Source organism: Panthera uncia, chromosome F1, assembly GCF_023721935.1.
Source record: "Panthera uncia isolate 11264 chromosome F1, Puncia_PCG_1.0, whole genome shotgun sequence".
Taxonomy (NCBI): domain Eukaryota; kingdom Metazoa; phylum Chordata; class Mammalia; order Carnivora; family Felidae; genus Panthera; species Panthera uncia.
Window position 1 is genome coordinate 16,455,225 of NC_064813.1, and position 16,772 is coordinate 16,471,996.

General features: G+C 42.4%; 1 protein-coding gene across 12 annotated transcripts in view; it reads left to right on the plus strand.

Moving 5' to 3' along the window:
• Positions 1 to 16,772, plus strand: part of RABGAP1L (RAB GTPase activating protein 1 like) — a 763,363-nt gene that overhangs the window by 722,721 nt on the left and 23,870 nt on the right. For 9 of the 12 annotated variants that reach the window (XM_049635168.1, XM_049635167.1, XM_049635171.1 and 6 more), the window contains 2 exons: positions 5,201 to 5,293; positions 15,711 to 15,821. In XM_049635168.1, coding sequence (XP_049491125.1) covers positions 5,201 to 5,293; positions 15,711 to 15,821 — 204 coding nt within the window. Of the gene's footprint in view, positions 1 to 1,341; positions 2,829 to 5,200; positions 5,294 to 5,486; positions 5,791 to 9,910; positions 11,902 to 15,710; positions 15,822 to 16,772 lie in introns of those variants that run through there. The other 3 variants (XM_049635174.1, XM_049635169.1, XM_049635178.1) reach the window with 3 other exon arrangements.

The following is a 16,772-nucleotide window of genomic DNA, read 5'->3' on the forward strand; positions in this document are numbered from 1 at the left end:
AGAACCCATTTTCATCAGTAAATGGCAGGTGACTGCATTGGTGACCAGGACAGGAGTTAATAAAGCCTCTCCAGTGATTTAGTGTGATCGTCAGGGGAAGAGATGAAAAAGGCCCCTTGATTTAGTGCATGTCCTTCAAACTGCTGTTCATGAAATCATTTTAGAAGGTTTGAACAGGCATTTAAAAAACGGAATATGATAAAATGTAATAGGAAATATCAGCAGGCATTGTACAGATCCTTAGCAAAATCTGAGATTTAAGAAATACCACAACTAGTTGCCATCAGTGGTGAGCAGGAGAAGGCAGGAAAGGACTGAATGAGTCTACACACTGGTCGGGGGTGGAGTTTTTATCTTTTGCTTACTGCTATTCTGATACTTGTAACACAGGAGCTAACAGTATATGGTTTATTTTATGTTGACATAATTTGCAAATGGTTATAAAATGAAGGGGGCAGGGAAGTTTTTATCTTGCTTTCAGCAAAAGTGTAAATAAAAACTTTCAACTGAGTTTTGTTTATAAACACGTGGTAGCTCAGTCGATAGTGGTTACGACTTATAATATGTTGTATTGGTTTCCTACTGTCACCTAATTTAGAGACTTTAAAGAGCACAAACTTATGATTTTACAGTTCTGTAGGTTAGAAGTCTGACAGGGTCTCACTAGGCTAAGATCAAGGTGTCAAAGGCGCTGCAGTCCTTTCTGAAGGCTGTCTTTGCCTTTTCTAGCTTCCAGAGGCTTCCAGAGGCCCCCATTCCTTCACTCAGGGACCTCTTCCTCCATCTTCAAAGCCAGCAATATTGAATTTCTTTGGCTTTTCTGCAATAGTCACATCTCCTCTGATTGAAGTCTGGAAAAGTTCTCCTCATTTAATGACTTTGTACGATTCCATTCAGTCCATCCAGAAAGTCCAAGATAATTTCCCCAAGCCAAGATCCTTGACCTCAATTACATCTACAAAATCCATTTTGCCATGTTAAGGTAACATATTCCTAGGTTCTGGGGATCAGGGTACAGACTTCTTTGGGAGGCCATTTTTTTTTTTTTTTTTTGTCTATATTGTTATAGTTGTCTATATTGTCTATATTGACTCTTGCTTCCAAAATATTTTTCTTGTAAAATAAATTTATGTAAGGAAATTAGTTGACTTAAGGAAAACATAGTAGAAAATGTGCTTGGACATGGCAAAAATAATGAAAATGGCATTCAAATGACTAAAGTTTGGGAAATACACTTCCCCTGACAGCCCAATACCAGAAGAGACTATAGGCCAGAGAGACGGGAGACCCGCCCAGATCCCAGTTGCTCTGCCACAACCAGCTGGGTCTGTCCAGCCTTCTCAGCCACATGGCTTCACTTTCTTCATCCTGAAGGTGGGGATTATACCAGCCAGACGGTCTCCAAAGGTCCTTCCACATCCAAATTCCTAATTCTATGTAAATGGTTATGTTATAAATTTAAATGTCAGGGTTAAATATATCATGAAATATATCTAAATGTCATGTACTATTCATAAGATTAAAACAAGGGTTCTGTTTTAAATGCTTGCTTCCCCAAATTTAGTTGTTAAGTCCAAAATGTCAGGCCTTGGCTGATTATTTCAATGATCGCTGTCATACTTGTGAGAGATTGTCTTGCCAGGGTTTTTCTATTCGAAGGTTGTTTGTTTTTAATAAACACCATTTTGAACTGGTGAATACTTTTATCATTGCTCTTATCAAACAATTGTGGATTTTTGGAGGACATTTCCTGAACTTAGCCAAATAGAGGGAGGGAGTATTAGGTAGAAGATGAACAGTTGGTGAAAGAAGTCTCCCAAATTAGGTAGACATTTAAAAGGATTGGTGATTCGGAGTGCCTGGGTGGCTTAGTCAGTTAAGTGTCTGACTTCGGCCCAGGTCGTGATCTCACGGTTTGTGGGTTCGAGCCCCACATCGGGCTGTGTGCTGACAGTGCAGAGCCTGCTTGGGATTCTCTCTCTTTCTCCCTCTGTCTCTCTCTCCCTCACTCTCTCTCTCAAAATAAATAAATAAACTCAAAAACTTAAAAGGATTGATGATTCTTCAAGTGCACACTTATGTTAAAAACATTTAACAAGGGGAGAGATACCTCTACTACTCTTGAGATAATAAGTTGTTTCACTTCTGGTAATTCTTGATGACTTTCTGTTCTTTTAATTAAAACTACATATTAAGGAGGTATTTATTCCTTTCTCTGCTAAGAAAACCTTCAAGCTCAATATTATATTCCCTAAAATAAAATCAATTTTGTCCTGAAATGCAGTTTGAAAAAACTGTGACAGGCTGTGTTCTTTGATTATCTCGTAAATAACAGTTTCATATCAGCTCACCTTCCTCCTGCCCCCTCTCCTCTTTCATTTTGTGCCAATCACAGGTGGATGCTCAGTATCACCCCGCAGCACAAGATAAATAAGCTTGGAAGGTTTCCTAGCAACATATTGTTCTGGGAACCTGCTCTGTTTCCCTGAACTCGATGAAGCCAAATATCTTAGAATCTCAGCCAGATGGGCAAGGATGAGATTATTGAGGGTGTTTAATGCATTTTTAAAAAAATTTCACATTGAAATGAACCTTTTAACATAAGTAGCAAGATTGACTTTTAAAGGGATACTTTTTTACGTGAAAAAAAATTCTGTAGCACTTGGAATTTGAGAAATATGGTTTTAGAAGAAATGCTCTTTGAAGCACGCTTACAATGTGTCATCCAGTCATTGGTGACTGGATCCATCGTAGAACCGGCTGGGAAATACTTCCACATAGGACTGCTGTTCAGTTGCAGAAATCCTGACTTACTTCCCATCTTGAAGGTAAATGGCCGAGGGAGGAAGCACCCTCCTTACAGAACTCCCTTCTCCCCTTGAGCCTGCTCCCGGGAATGCCCAAAACACCTGTCCCTGCTTGAAGCTCTGAGACCTTCTTCTTCCCTTTTGCCTCGACTCCAGAGCTACCAGTGCTGGAGATTTGCCAGTTCATTTTAAGAGGCTGGTTTTGGGTTTTGGAGTGTATGATTAATAACACACAGGGGAAAGAAACCTAGAGGAAATGGAGGCTCCCTATTAAAGTCAAGAAAAAAATCCTGTTGCTGCTGTTTTGTTGGCACACGACCATGTATGTTTTCCTGGTTTGTCTGATGCGCTTGAGGCCACACGGCCGGCAGGTGGTGCTTCCCTCTCTTTTGCACTCTGGTTGGTCGGGTGGACTGTTGAAGGTCCCTGGAGATGGAGTAAGACAAAATCAGTTTCTCCTGACACTTGCCAGCAGTGGTTTTGCGATTCAGTGACACCCTGAAAAACGTCCTTACTTCTTGCCCGACTGGGGAGATATTCCCCCATCAGCCAGATGAATATTGTCATCATGTGGTTGTTGAATTATGACAATCCACTGTCTCAAATTTGGACTGAGTTTGTGCAATTTCCCAGGTGTGGTAAGAAGCAGGTAATTCCAGTATTTCAGAGTGCTCCTGGATGGAACAGAAGAATTAGAGTAAGATGGGGCAGGACACATGGCGTCTCTGCTTTGTATTTGACACATTCTCTGGCCAGATTCTCACACACTAATTACATGTTTTTTAAATACCATATTTTGAACTTGATGAGAAACCCTCTGTTGAGAGAGCCTCGTCTGGGCCAATGTCTTAAATGGGTATCATGACACAGTGACTTAAGTAGGTGTCATGACAGTTACTGAGGAGCATCAACGCACATCCCTGCCTTCAAGTTCCTAAGAATCTAGAAAAATAACACATTTGTTATCTTTAAAAAAAATTAGGCAAACCTTTTCTTCCTCCCAAGTCACTTACTTGAAGACCTAAACATTGAATAAAGATTTTGATGTTGAAAGGAATTCTATCATTTTGATTGTTCAAGGAAAGCCTAAAAGTAGACTTAATCTGTTATATGGAATATAAGAGGTTATAATACGTTAATTTTATTGAATACTTTAAAAAAACGATTAAAAAAAATATCCAGGAACTGGGGCACCTGGGTAGCTCAGTCAGTTAAGCATCTGACTTCGGCCCAGGTCATGATCTCATGGTTCGCGAGTTCAAGCCCCTATCGGGCTCTGTGCTGACAGTGCAGAGCCTGGAGCCCACTTCGGATTCTATGTCTCCCTCTCTCTCTGTCCCTGCCCTGTCCTGCCCCTACTCACACTCTGTCTCTGTCTCTCTCAAAAATAAATCAACATTAAAAATAATAATAATAATAATAAATATCCAGGAACCACACAATATTTTAGATACTTTGCCTGTGTTACAGCATTTAATTCTCCTGACAGACATTTTGAAGGAGAAATGTATTTGCCTGGCATATTACCGATGAAGAAATTCAGGCTAAGAGAGGTTAAGTACCTGTTTGCCAAGAGGTTTCATAGTTAATAATAAAAAAAAAAAAGGTAGGCATTCAGACTTTGATCCATCTAGTGCCAAATTCTATGACCTTTATACTATGTTAAGTTTATTTGTTTATTTTTAGAATTTGAAGATTCTGTAAGATCTAGTATTTTTCCAGTAAACAGACTACTGTCTTTTAAAGATGACACAATTGTAGCAAGAAATAGATGAGTCGTTTAGATGATTTTCTATTATCTCATTACAGCACAATGATTCTGTTATTTCTTGGGAGTTTTCAGTGACAAACTTTAGAATCTTCTTTCTCGCTGGATGGTATATCGACTATTTAAATATGTTTTTGTTGCTCAGTTTTTTTATTTTTATAAAATAATTTTCATTTTTAACCTGGTAGAAGGCTATGAATGAATGTTACTTAAAAGTCTTTAGAGTTAATAGCACTGTTAAATACATTTACAAGAAAAGTTGTGACGTTAACAATATTGCAGAACAGAAATGGACGGACTGTAGCCCATGTTTGTAAATAAAGTGTTGTTGGAACACAGCCACTCTGATTTGTTTATGTGTCACTTGTGGCAGCTTTTTGTGCAGTAACAACAGAGTAGGGAAGCCGTGACCTAGACTATGTGGCCCACCAAGCCTAAAATACACTGTCTGGACCTTTACAGAAAAAGGTTGCAGATTCTTGCTCTAGAGTCTAGACTTCTTCCCCCTCTCCTTTGAGTTGGGTGTGCTCCATTAGAATGCCAGAGACTTAAGTGGGAAACACATCAGAAAATGTTTTCCTAAAGAATCGCCTTGTCTAACGTGCTTTTTCTCTAATCCCTGCAGGTACCGACCAAGAAACTGAAGAAATATGAGAAAGAATATCAGACAATGCGAGAGAGTCAGCTGCAACAAGAAGACCCGATGGATAGATACAAGGTATGGGCGGCAGGGGTCACCCGTCAGAGCAAAGTGCCTTCTGCACCCTAAGGTCGCAGTAAGTGTGGCAAGTTTAGTGTCCTCTGCTCCCTTTTGATTGACTTAGATGCTCTCTGACCATGATAAATGTCCAGGTATGTTTTCATTTCAGGAAACTCTTGAGTAGCCAACCATAATATTTCTTTTCTTTCAGTTTGTATATTTGTAGGAAACTCCACCTGTTGCATTTATACTGGGAGTCTTCATAAGAAGCTGAGAGAAAGAGAGGGGAAAAAGAAAGAAAGTGGCTATCGACTACTTTCAAAAATGAGAAAAAAAGGAAAATGGCAAAGTACTGTTTTAGCTGTGCGTGGTCACATCCACAAAGACTGTTAGAAGGTGAACTGTTCCAAGACTGGCACCAGAATGTTTCAGACTTTCCTCTGTCTGTGGCAAATGTTAAAAATACAAACTCATTTGGAAGGAAAAATAAAACCCACAAAGGTTAATGGAGCACAGTATTGGTGTTTGTTGCAACATTTATTTCTACAAATTTATGAGAAACAAGTGACATTTCACTACAGTATGCAGTTTCAGAATCAGAGTGATTTCAATTTAATATCTTAGTTAACTGTAGTATTTTACTTTCCACGGGGCCATTCACAGAGATCCATCTCTTCAGTGGTAATTAGCAGCACTGTTCCCATGATGCAGTGTTGGGGAAACACTGATTTTGAACTTATTTTTTCCAACTGTAATATTGTTGTCCCTTGAACATGTTTTTAATTCCTCAGATTCCCACAGGTGCATAATGGTTCCCTCCCTCTGCATGTCAGTGACATTAGGATTAGAGAATATTGCATTTTCACACAGAGCATCACCAATGCCAGAAGAGCCTACCAAATAATATACCGGGGTCGCATTGTCAGATCGCCCACAACAGGGTGACTTGTACCTCTGTGACTCCGGTTGCCTTTATGTGGTCGGAAACACATGGGCCGCTGTAGTCACAGAACGGCTTGTCCTCGCTGCTGAACTGAATAGCGCGGGGGTGGGGGGCTCAGAGTGGGGTGTGGCGGCAGCAGTATGTGGATTTTGTGGTCAGGCCTGAGTTCAAATCCTGGCTTTCAAAAAACAAAAACACCATCGTAGGATTTGGAATCCACATTAGGGGTATCGATATCTACCCTGTTGTTCAGCAGCTTGGGCTGTTAGTGAACTTCTTCCTCCTCTGTAAAGCATGTAGCTTAGGCATTTCCTTGAATGACTTGTAAAGATGAGGGATTTTGTGTCTCAAGTACCTAGCACGTGGTTGGTGTTCGATAAATGGTTGTTATTAGCCTCACTAGGCCAACCCAGCTGTGACTAGAGTCATAGCCCCTTTGGGGGTCTGTTCCTCCAGTCCCCCACTTCCCTATTTCACATTTCTCCCAAGTAGTATTGCTGCCCCATAACCTGACGTCTCTCTCCTTGTTTCTCGAACTGGCTACAGGAGTGATAATAAGATTCCCCCATACTGCTGTGGCAGATAACTGTTAACACTTCAGGTGCTCACAGAATACAGTTTGCAGCTAATTCCCACCACCACCACCTCCCAATAAAACCAGTTTTCACGTAGCTCATGTAGCATGCTGCTTTAAAAAGGCTTGAAGCAGTAATTATAAAATATTCTTAAGGATCCAAAACGAAGCCCTCCTACTGCTTGTATCATTCTAATTTTCTTAGTTGCCATCAAATAAAATCTGGGAAGAATGCTTTAAAATAGAAGAGAGGAAAACGAAAGACTCAAGTTATATATTTAAAATCCGTCTGGGGCTGAACTTGGTATTGCTTCTTTAATCCTTTTTGTGTCAGAGTAGATCTATACAAACGGCACAAGGCTTATTATGTTTTAAAAAGTACTTATCACATTTTAAGACCGTTAGTGTGGGCCAGTTTTACTGAGGGACCAAAGTGAAATTAAACTTTTTGTTTTTGCTTTGAAAACAGATACTACTTTTAACTTTGAGTGTTATGGCCTGTTCTTCGTACACATAGCAGATACCCTCTATAGCTATTTATTTTGTATTATTGTAATAGCTTGTCAGTACATCTAATATTTCTATACCCCTTTAATAATAGCTAAACATTTATATTGGCGATATACTTGATAAAGTTATAGTCCTCAAATTATAATCACATTTTCAAGGTGACAGTTGACAACATAGTTTCCAACCATTAACAGATTTGTTCTTTCAGATAGGCAGTTAAGAAGCTAGTGAAAATTACCTGAAAGTAGGAAAGTGTTCTAGGAAATACCACTTAGCATCTTCTGACTTTAGTCCAGTCAAGAATAAGATCTGTGTCCCCGGCATGAGCACTTTATAATTCATAGATCTTGGGCTGGGAACCTAGTGTTGTGTAAATTCTTAAGAATAATTTAGAAGCATCATTATGGGCATCCAGCCAGAAGTCCTACCTGCCAGCTCACTAACAACCCCTCCTCACCCATGAAGATCCATATTGCTTAAAATGCCACGTCTACCCCCTAGCTTACTCTATGGCAAGGGAGTTAGGAAAGTTGTGTCACTTTTTTTTTAAGGGCCCATAAATGTCATACATACAATAAAATATTCTGAGAGATTTTTCAGTTTGATGCTGTTTCTCTCGGCAAACAAAAAAGGCTCTTGCGTGGAAGCCAGAGATGGGATTAAAGACTCAACAATGAGGAGGTCACATTCTGGCTGTGTCCAAATATGTGTTTTGTGTCTATTTTTATGGCATATGCAGATATCTACATTTTCATGTTATGTCACCAAACACACCTGAATCTAACACTGAAATCTCAACCACAAAGAAAGAGATGAATTATGTTGGTGTAAGTTTAAATTTTAGAACCCCTAAACACAAAAATCTTCTGGAATTAGGCGAGTGGTGATGGTCATACAGCTTTCTGAATATACCAAAACCACTGAATTGTGCATTTTAAAAAGATGAATGTATATTATATGAATTACATCTCAAAAAGAAAAAATAATCCCCAAGTAAAATGTTTCAAGAAGATTGACATCCAGCCCGCCATCTTCTTTTCATAGATCCCAAGTGACACCAGAGGTGCCTATACAGAAGCCATACTTACGGGAGGGAGATCTTTCTGTCCAATTTGGAGCTAATTAATGACTATAAATCCTGTGTGTGCTCCTATTTATAGGGGAAAGTGGGTGGAATATTCATTTTTGTACACAAATATATATGCACCCATACATAAACCTATACAAATATGTGCACACGGTGGGCCACCTGGTGTTGGCTTCAGTTTGCGTTTGAAACTCAGCTGTATCATGACTTCCTATGGTCTCTGGTGTAGCTGCTCTGCTTATCTTCATGACTAGATTCCAAGACACAAAAAAGAAACTTTATTGCGAGAAGAATATAGAACATTTATTCTAAACGTCTTTTATTGTCCTTCTTAAGTTTGACCTGGACAAATTTGTGCAGTGGTATTTATCTACTCTGAGACGTTGGTTTGTAAATTAATTTATTTCAAGTGAAGTGAAATTCAGACTGAAGGTTTGTCCATAGAAATACGTCATCTACATTTTCATTTTCATGCAAGCCCCCAGAAAACAAACGAATATGTGTAGCTGTTTTAGTATATTTTAAAATTTAGTAGCCAAGCCCCTAATAAGTAATTACCAACTCCAGGAATTATAATACTATTTTCAGTTTTAAGGAGATGACTTGTTTCTGTTGAGGGAAAGTTAGTTTTCTAACAATGTAATCTACTGACAGCACCTTTTAGAGAACTGCAGCCTTCATCTACTTCTGGAAGATGGGATGCTTTTCTTGTTTAATTAAAGAACTACCTGCACAAATGTGGGTTAAGCCTTAAAAAGCACAGCTAATTAATTGAATTCAGCGAGTCTCCCAAAGCATAATGAAGATTATGTTATCACCTATTTGAGATGAGCAACTCCTAGAAGGAATCAGGAATGCTCAAACTCTCTTGAGTTGGGACACAGAGTATTATCTGTCATTTCTAATTGAAGTATCTTAGCCATGTTTAGTATAATTAGATTTAGAATGTTTCATTTCTTTCATGAGGTTAGAAATAGTAATTCTCTTACCAAAGTGTAACTCAAACAGGAAGAAAATAATTCCTCCAAGTGTACAAAAAGTTTGTCTTGCACGTACTAATTTTTGTAGATCAGTCGTCCCTACATGTAATTTTGTTTTATTTTTTTTTTTTAACGTTTATTTATTATTGAGAGACAGAGAGAGACAGAGCATGAACATGGGAGGGGCAGAGAGAGAGGGAGACACAGAATCCGAAGCAGGCTCCAGGCTCTGAGCTGTCAGCACAGACCCCGACGCGGGGCTCAAACTCAAAACCCGCGAGATCACCACCTGAGCCGAAGTCGGACGCTTTACTGACTGAGCCACCCAGGCATCCCATCCCTGCATGTAATTTAAAATTAAACTAAACTATTTAATTATACTTGGAAGAAACAATACAAAAATATGAAGTGAAGCTTACTTGTACTTACATTATTTGCCATCCTTCCATAGCTAATGAAATAACAGACAAGTTACCACTTTTGTTTTTAACTTGTCAAGTGAAGTTTAAATTTTGCTAGACTTCTAACCTGGGGGGGGGGGCGGGGGGATGGCTCTCCTTTCTCTTACTGTGTTGGGCATTTCCTTACAGTCAAGATAAGCGAATCCATCTTTGAAAAATGTTTTTCTATCAATGAAAATAAACATATTTTGTTAGTTTTCCTCATTACCGAGACTGTCATTGGCTTTTGGAAATATTTATGTTTATGAAATAATGTGCTTTTAATGAGTAGTAATAGTCAAGAGTATGGTTTCCATCTGCCTGTGATAACTTCCTGATAAACTTCAGAAGGCTGCCACTCATTTTGAGCATGGATAATCCAGTGAACTCATTGTTGTAAGACGGTGGAAATTGCCAGCCTAAGCCCTGTTGAGGATTCTTGAGCAAACTGGCTAAGAAGGAACAGGTGGTTTCTGATGATGCCTGTTCGCTGATTGAGTTATACCTACTACTTGAGGAAAGCAAAAATGTTATGCATATTAAGAATCTCTAAGTAGGCTTATTGATGACCTCCAGAATGAATTCTCCAAAAAATGTATTCCATTTTTAGTAAGTTTTGCTTCCTGTTAAAGTAGTAGTACCTGAGAAAAATTGCATCACACTGACACGTTTTGACATTATCGGTAAGCCGTTTTCTTTTTTAGAATTTGATTTGTATGCTAGAGCAGGGATCTGCAAACTACGGCCCGTGGGACACATCGGCCCACGGCCTGTTTTTGTAAATAAAATTTTATTGGAACACAGCCACACCCCTTGTTTATTAATCATCGTCTAGGACTGCTTTTGCACAACAGTGGCAGAGTTTGAGTAGTCTCAACAAAGACCATGTGGCCTGCAAATCCTACAGTGCTTAGTGCCTGACCATTTACATGAAAAGTTTGTTGACCCCTGTGCTAGAGTATAATCTAAGACTGGTTTTTTAAATGCTGGAAAAACTGCAGTCTGGTTAGCCAACTGCCAGTTAGTTATTACTGACGAGATTTTGTTTTTAGTTTGACATTTAAATTTTAAAAAATTTCTACCGGAATGATAAAATAAGATATGTTGGGTAAAGGAAGAGTGTAAAATGATTTCAGATATCCAGATTTTTCTCTCTCAAATCTTCATTTGCAGACAACGTAGACATTGAAACATTTATCTGTAGGCATTTGTCTTTGGATGTCAAAAAGCTGTTTGCTGAGGTGGGATGCTGATAATTATCAACTCTGGAAAGAATTACCCAAAGGAAAATACGTGAGAGTGGAGTGCGTTGTTGCAAATAAAACTGTGCTGGATCTTTTAGGAAAACATTTCCTCCTGACCCTTAAATGTCTCTAGAAACATGTGCCAAGAATTCATTCTAGCAGCAGACGACACACCCAAAATGCTGAGCTTGAGTCCACGGAGCTGCCTCTTTCCCCGTCACTTTTTCCTGTAAGGCTTAGTTTATTTTCTTCTGAATGCCGGTTCACATTTCCCTGGTTTCTCACGGAATAAATGACGTTCCCCATCCCTCGTCCTGCCTCACCCACCGCCCAGCCCCCAAGACGCAGAAGACCACTAGAAACGTTCCCCTCCCTGGCCATTTCATTCTGTTGCCTGAAGATGAACTGTTCGGCAAGGCTTCTGACCTTGTCACAGGAGGAAGTTCCTCCCACCCAGCTTTGGTAACACGGTCTAAACAACTCACACCGGAGCGGCTGATAGTTCCACAGGCAGCGTTTCCATCAGCACGCGAACTGCAGATGGCAGCGTGGACAGGGAGGGGCTTCGTCTTCCTGAGTTGAGACTTGCCCACTGGCTGCCTCGAGTGTCCTTTCTTCCAGCGAATGTTTGCAGTCAGAGAGAGAGCTTGGAGTAAATGACACTCTCAGGAAAAACCAAATAGCAAAACGGCCTCGACAGGGGTCTGCTGTTGTGACTGCCGTTTGGTAAATGTATCAGTAGGTGTGCAATTTCATTGGATATTCTGTTTTGTTTTGTTTTGTTTTGTTTTTCAATTGTCTTTGTACCTATGATTGAGAACGGTAGTTGGTCTATGACTGTTGAGGAGGTAAGTTTTTTTGTTTCTTTTTTTTTTTAAATCTGTGTGTGTGTCTGTGATACCGGCGTCTGTCTGTCTGAAAAATGCAGTATCCTCCTCCCAGAAGTTACAGAGCAAACTTGCCCGGCTGTTCGGCTCCCATGCCAGGCGGGGGAGGGCACCGAGGAGGACAGCGTCGTCCACCTTCTGTTCAGGTGATGTCGGGGTGTGCAGGATGGAGGACGTTTCCAGCGGTGCGGTGTGAGGGTTCCGGGTTCTGTAGGTGGCGTCTCCCGCAGGCTTCTCGGAGCGGAGAGGGGAGCCGTCTGCCTGCGGGGCCGACCGGCTGGGCACCGCTGGGCACAGCTGCCGGCGCGAACCAGGCTCCCGGCTGACCCCCCGGGCGCTGGCGGGCGGGCCGCCCTCGGGGACATCGCAGGATGAACCTGGCCCGTCCAGACGGAACTCCGTCGGGGCAGCAAGGCGAACCGTTTGGCGCCTCAGTCAGTTGCGGGGAACACAAGCTTTGGCCCCTCGGGAAGGGCTGCCACAGACAGCCGAGCAAGAAAGCCGGCTGGACCCCTCGGTGAGCGCGGGCCGGGCCCCGCGCAGGGACCCTCCACCTCGCCGGGGAGCGGTGCCTCTGCGGTGCAGGGAGGACTTTGGAGGACGATGCTGCATTTTCGGCCCCACGGCTTGCTTTCCCACGTGTCTGCGCGCAGCGCGGGCGTCACCTTCCCACTGTGCTGCTTGCTGTGTGCCACACGCCCAACTGAAGCTTCTGCTAAAGCCGAGCCAGCAGGTGCGCCCCTGAGGCGGCTGTGCTTCCTAGGGACCCTTAGACGCTCACAGCTCCCCCCAGGTCTGTCCCCTGGCCACCGCCTCCACCCCCGTGACGCGGCCGCGTGCCACAGGCGCAGTAAGGGGAACTTTCCGGTCAGCACACCGGCGGAGCTCCTGGCTCTTCTCAGATAACATCAGGCGTCAGGCCTTTATCTCCAAGCAGCGGTGAAGTACCACCTGCTGCATCTTGAAAATACTTGGAACAGAGGGCTCTTCCCTGTGCGATTTCCTCTGCAGGTTATTTGCACTCCCCCGGAAGCGTATGTCGCTGTGACCTGAAAAACTGGTAGCTGCCACGTGGTCACTGGTGGTAAATGACTGTAACCTAAGTGAGAGTTGAGCGGACTCTGCAGTTTGGAATCCCGCAAGTAGGATTTCAGTGGGAACCGGACGCCTAATTCAGGAATCGGTGTCAGAGTAGCATCCCCGTGGTCTCTCGGAGGGACTGGTCAAGAAAGAGAAAAATCGCTCCTGGGCCCCAGCGGTCTGCTTTGTGAACTATGTTGTGAAGAAAAGGGGCTCGGTATTGCTGCTTGTTCCCCGTGAGGAGGACACGGATTGGAAAAGTTTCCGAAACCCCCCTCCCCCGCTTTTTTTATATATAATTCTCAGCTTTCTACAGATATGCAAGTTGGTTCCACGAAAAGGAGGGATATTTAGACAAATCAGGGTAAAAGACTAACTCTCTGGCCTCTGCTAGAATTTGGATTGCTTCAGCAACGATCGAAAGATTGAGCTGTAGATGCCCATGATATATATATATATATATATATATATATATATATATATATATATGTTAGTGTCTCCTTTTATTACACTTCTGTGGAGGTTAGAACTTCTATAGATCGAGGGGACCGCCAGAATTTGATGAGTGCAATGTGCCCTACAAATACGTACACTGTCTTTGCAGGGATATCTTGGGAAAGCGTTCCTGGCAAGGCCATGCATTGGGGAGGTTACGTTGTATCTTGGTCAAAAAACGAAGATCCAGTGTGGTTTCCGGTAGAATATGAGCTTCTAACAGGAGTGGACTTTTAAAAAGTTCTCATTTGGACATTTTATCCTTTTCAACGGAATTGAAATTCCGAATGATTTTTAATTTTTTTAAACAACATTTTAAACACCTGTGTTGTGTATTCATTGTAGAAAACTTAGAAACGTTTGTAAAGTACAAAGGCAACCATAAAAATAAATCTACCTACAATTAATAGTGTTATTTATGTTGTTAGGAAAATGAGATTTTCTAGTTACTTTGTCTTTTTTACTTCTGTAAGGTGGCTTAAGCATTTCTTTCATCATTAGATATTTTTCCCTTAATTTTAACACTGCGTGGAATTCTATTATGAATTTATTTAAAAGTATTTAAGAGATTTTTGAACTGTTTTTATCTTCTTCCATAGATTTCTTTTTCAGAAATGTTTTGGTGGGGCGCCTGGGTGGCTCAGTCAGTTGAGTGTCCGACTCTTGCTTTTGGCTCAGGTCGTGATCTCAAGGTTCTTGAGTTTAAGCCTTGAGTTGGGCTCTGCGCTGACAGCTTGGAGCCTGTGTGGGATTCTCTCTCTCCCTCGCTCTCTGCCCCTCCCCCGCTCGTACTCTATCTGTCCCTCTCAAAATAAATAAACAAACATTAAAAAAATGTTTTGGCATTCCCCAGCTATCCCACTCTTCCTTTTCCAAAAGAGAAGACAGAAATAGACCCTGCGGGCTAGTTCTAGTCAACACGCAGGTTCGTCCTTTGACCTCCCCGCTGGCCCTGCCGGGGGGACCCTCTACCTCCATGAAAGTCTTGGGCTCTGCCCTCACCACCGGTTTCTTAGCCCTTCTTTAAAAAACAAAAAGAAAAACAGCAACTAGGCTCTCTTTTTCCCATGTAACCAATCCTGGCTTGTTCTGTGGAAGATAAGAGCCATCCATCCACCCCACATGCTGTGCTGTGACATGCTATCTTCCGGGGCATAGATGAGTCTTCTGGCTGTGTGGCACTGCTTTGTCTGAGTTTCTGCCGCCCTTGCAGAAAACACCATTAGGAGTATAAATCTGAAAAACAGGAAGGTCTCATCGCATTGAAGTCTTTCCTGTCAGCTCTCTGAATCTCCTGTAACTGCTAACAGTAGCAAAAACAAAAACAAAAACAAAAAATCACTTTTGATACTTTGGAGTGGAAGATAGTAAATTGCCCTTCTGAAAATCGACGTGAACGTACAGAATGTAACTTGGACCTTTCATCATATAACTTTTTTTCAGATTTTTCCTGGGGAGTTCAAGAGGAAAAAAAAAAAAACAAAACAGCCCAGTGATTTCTTTTACCCAGAACCTCTTAATCTGAAGTTTTAAAAAACACTCAAACAAATATTTAGAGACACTGTCGTAGGGACTGTTGCTCTTTACAAATAGAAAAACTGGTGTTCAGGAAGCTATTTTTACCCCAAGAATGGAAATGTCCGTTGATAGCAAAGTCACCAACCCCTATCCTGATTCTGGAGTTAGTGCTCTTAATTAAATATATTCCATGAATTTGAACTCTGATACTAGACAGACGACTTGAAGAAATGTCTAGCGGTTCCCCCCATTTCACCCCTTCTATGTTGTGCCGTTTCCCTTGAGGTCAAGGGCGGGATTATTGTGCATGTCTCAAACAGAGAAGGGCCCGTGTCTGTGCTCTAGGTCTAGATGAAAATGTCACAGGACTGGGGATATGTGGGGAGATTTTGCCTTTTGTGGCACGTGTTTTATAACGAAGCCTTTTCTAAGGGTGCCTGTAAGGGACAGTTGCAAGTCTCACCGGGTAGAGAACCGCATCTGCACTGCTAGCTTGACTCACTGTCGTTTCCCAGACAGCAGCCCTGCGTCCCTGTGCCACTCGTGCCTTCTCCTTTCTTCACCTTCAGAGGTTCACTTTGTTGTCGTTGGCTTGTGTTTCCTCCCCAGCCCCCTTGGCCTCTGCTAGTACGTCCAGGTGCTAATGCCCACCTCTGGCTGTCGCTCTTTTCCTGCAGAGGGAGAACCGGAGACTACAGGAGGCCAGCATGAGGCTGGAACAGGAGAATGATGACCTCGCCCATGAACTGGTCACCAGCAAAATTGCTCTGCGAAACGACTTGGATCAGGTAAACTTGGTTGACCTCCCACCGTGACGACTTCCTCAAGGGTGAGGACTGAGTGGCGCCCACCACAGTCCCGCCGGGGCTCACGCTGTGCTTGATACCGACTTGGCTGCCTGTTGGATGGAGGGACGGGCGATGGGGCGGGAGGGGGCAGCTTGTGCTGATGGGAGAGGGCGGGAGACGCGGAGCCTTTGAGAACGGAGGGTTTGGGCTATTTCCAAACAGCATGTGCGACGTATTTTTTTTATAACTCTCAACTTCTCTGGTGTCTCTTCTCTTCATTGGTACTTTTCCTAAGCCGAGGGCTGCCAGCATAATTACCCGGAGATATCAGTCACCAAGAGTATACGGATGCCCTTCAAACATTGGAGGGCACTTCTTTTTGTGGAACAAAAAGAATTCTCAGCTACAATAAATGTGAAGATTTTATATGAAGTGTGTACATTAAGACGTATGTCTTGTTGGATTGGGAGGCGTTCTAGTGGCTACTAAGGGCCAAGGCCGCCTGGGTGTGAATCCTGGCATTACCGTTTACTAACCCCATGACCCTGGGTGGTTCGGACCCTGCCTGTGGGTTTTGAATAAGGCAAAGTACTTGAGCAGTGTGCGTTCCAAAAATGTTAGCTGTTGCTAGAAGACCTTAAATTGTTCAGCTTCCCTGGTTCTTTCCACCAGTACCGACAGCTTTAGGACTTCCTGTTTTCCATTGCTAGTGTTTTCTTTTTTTTTTATTAAAAAAAAATTTTTTTTTAACGTTTATTTATTTTTGAGACAGAGAGAGACAAAGCATGAATGGGGGAGGGGCAGAGAGAGAGGGAGACACAGAATCGGAAGCAGGCTCCAGGCTCTGGGCCATCAGCCCAGAGCCCGACGCGGGGCTCGAACCCACGGACCGCGAGATCGTGACCTGAGCCGAAGTCGGACGCTCAACCGACTGAGCCACCCAGGCGCCCC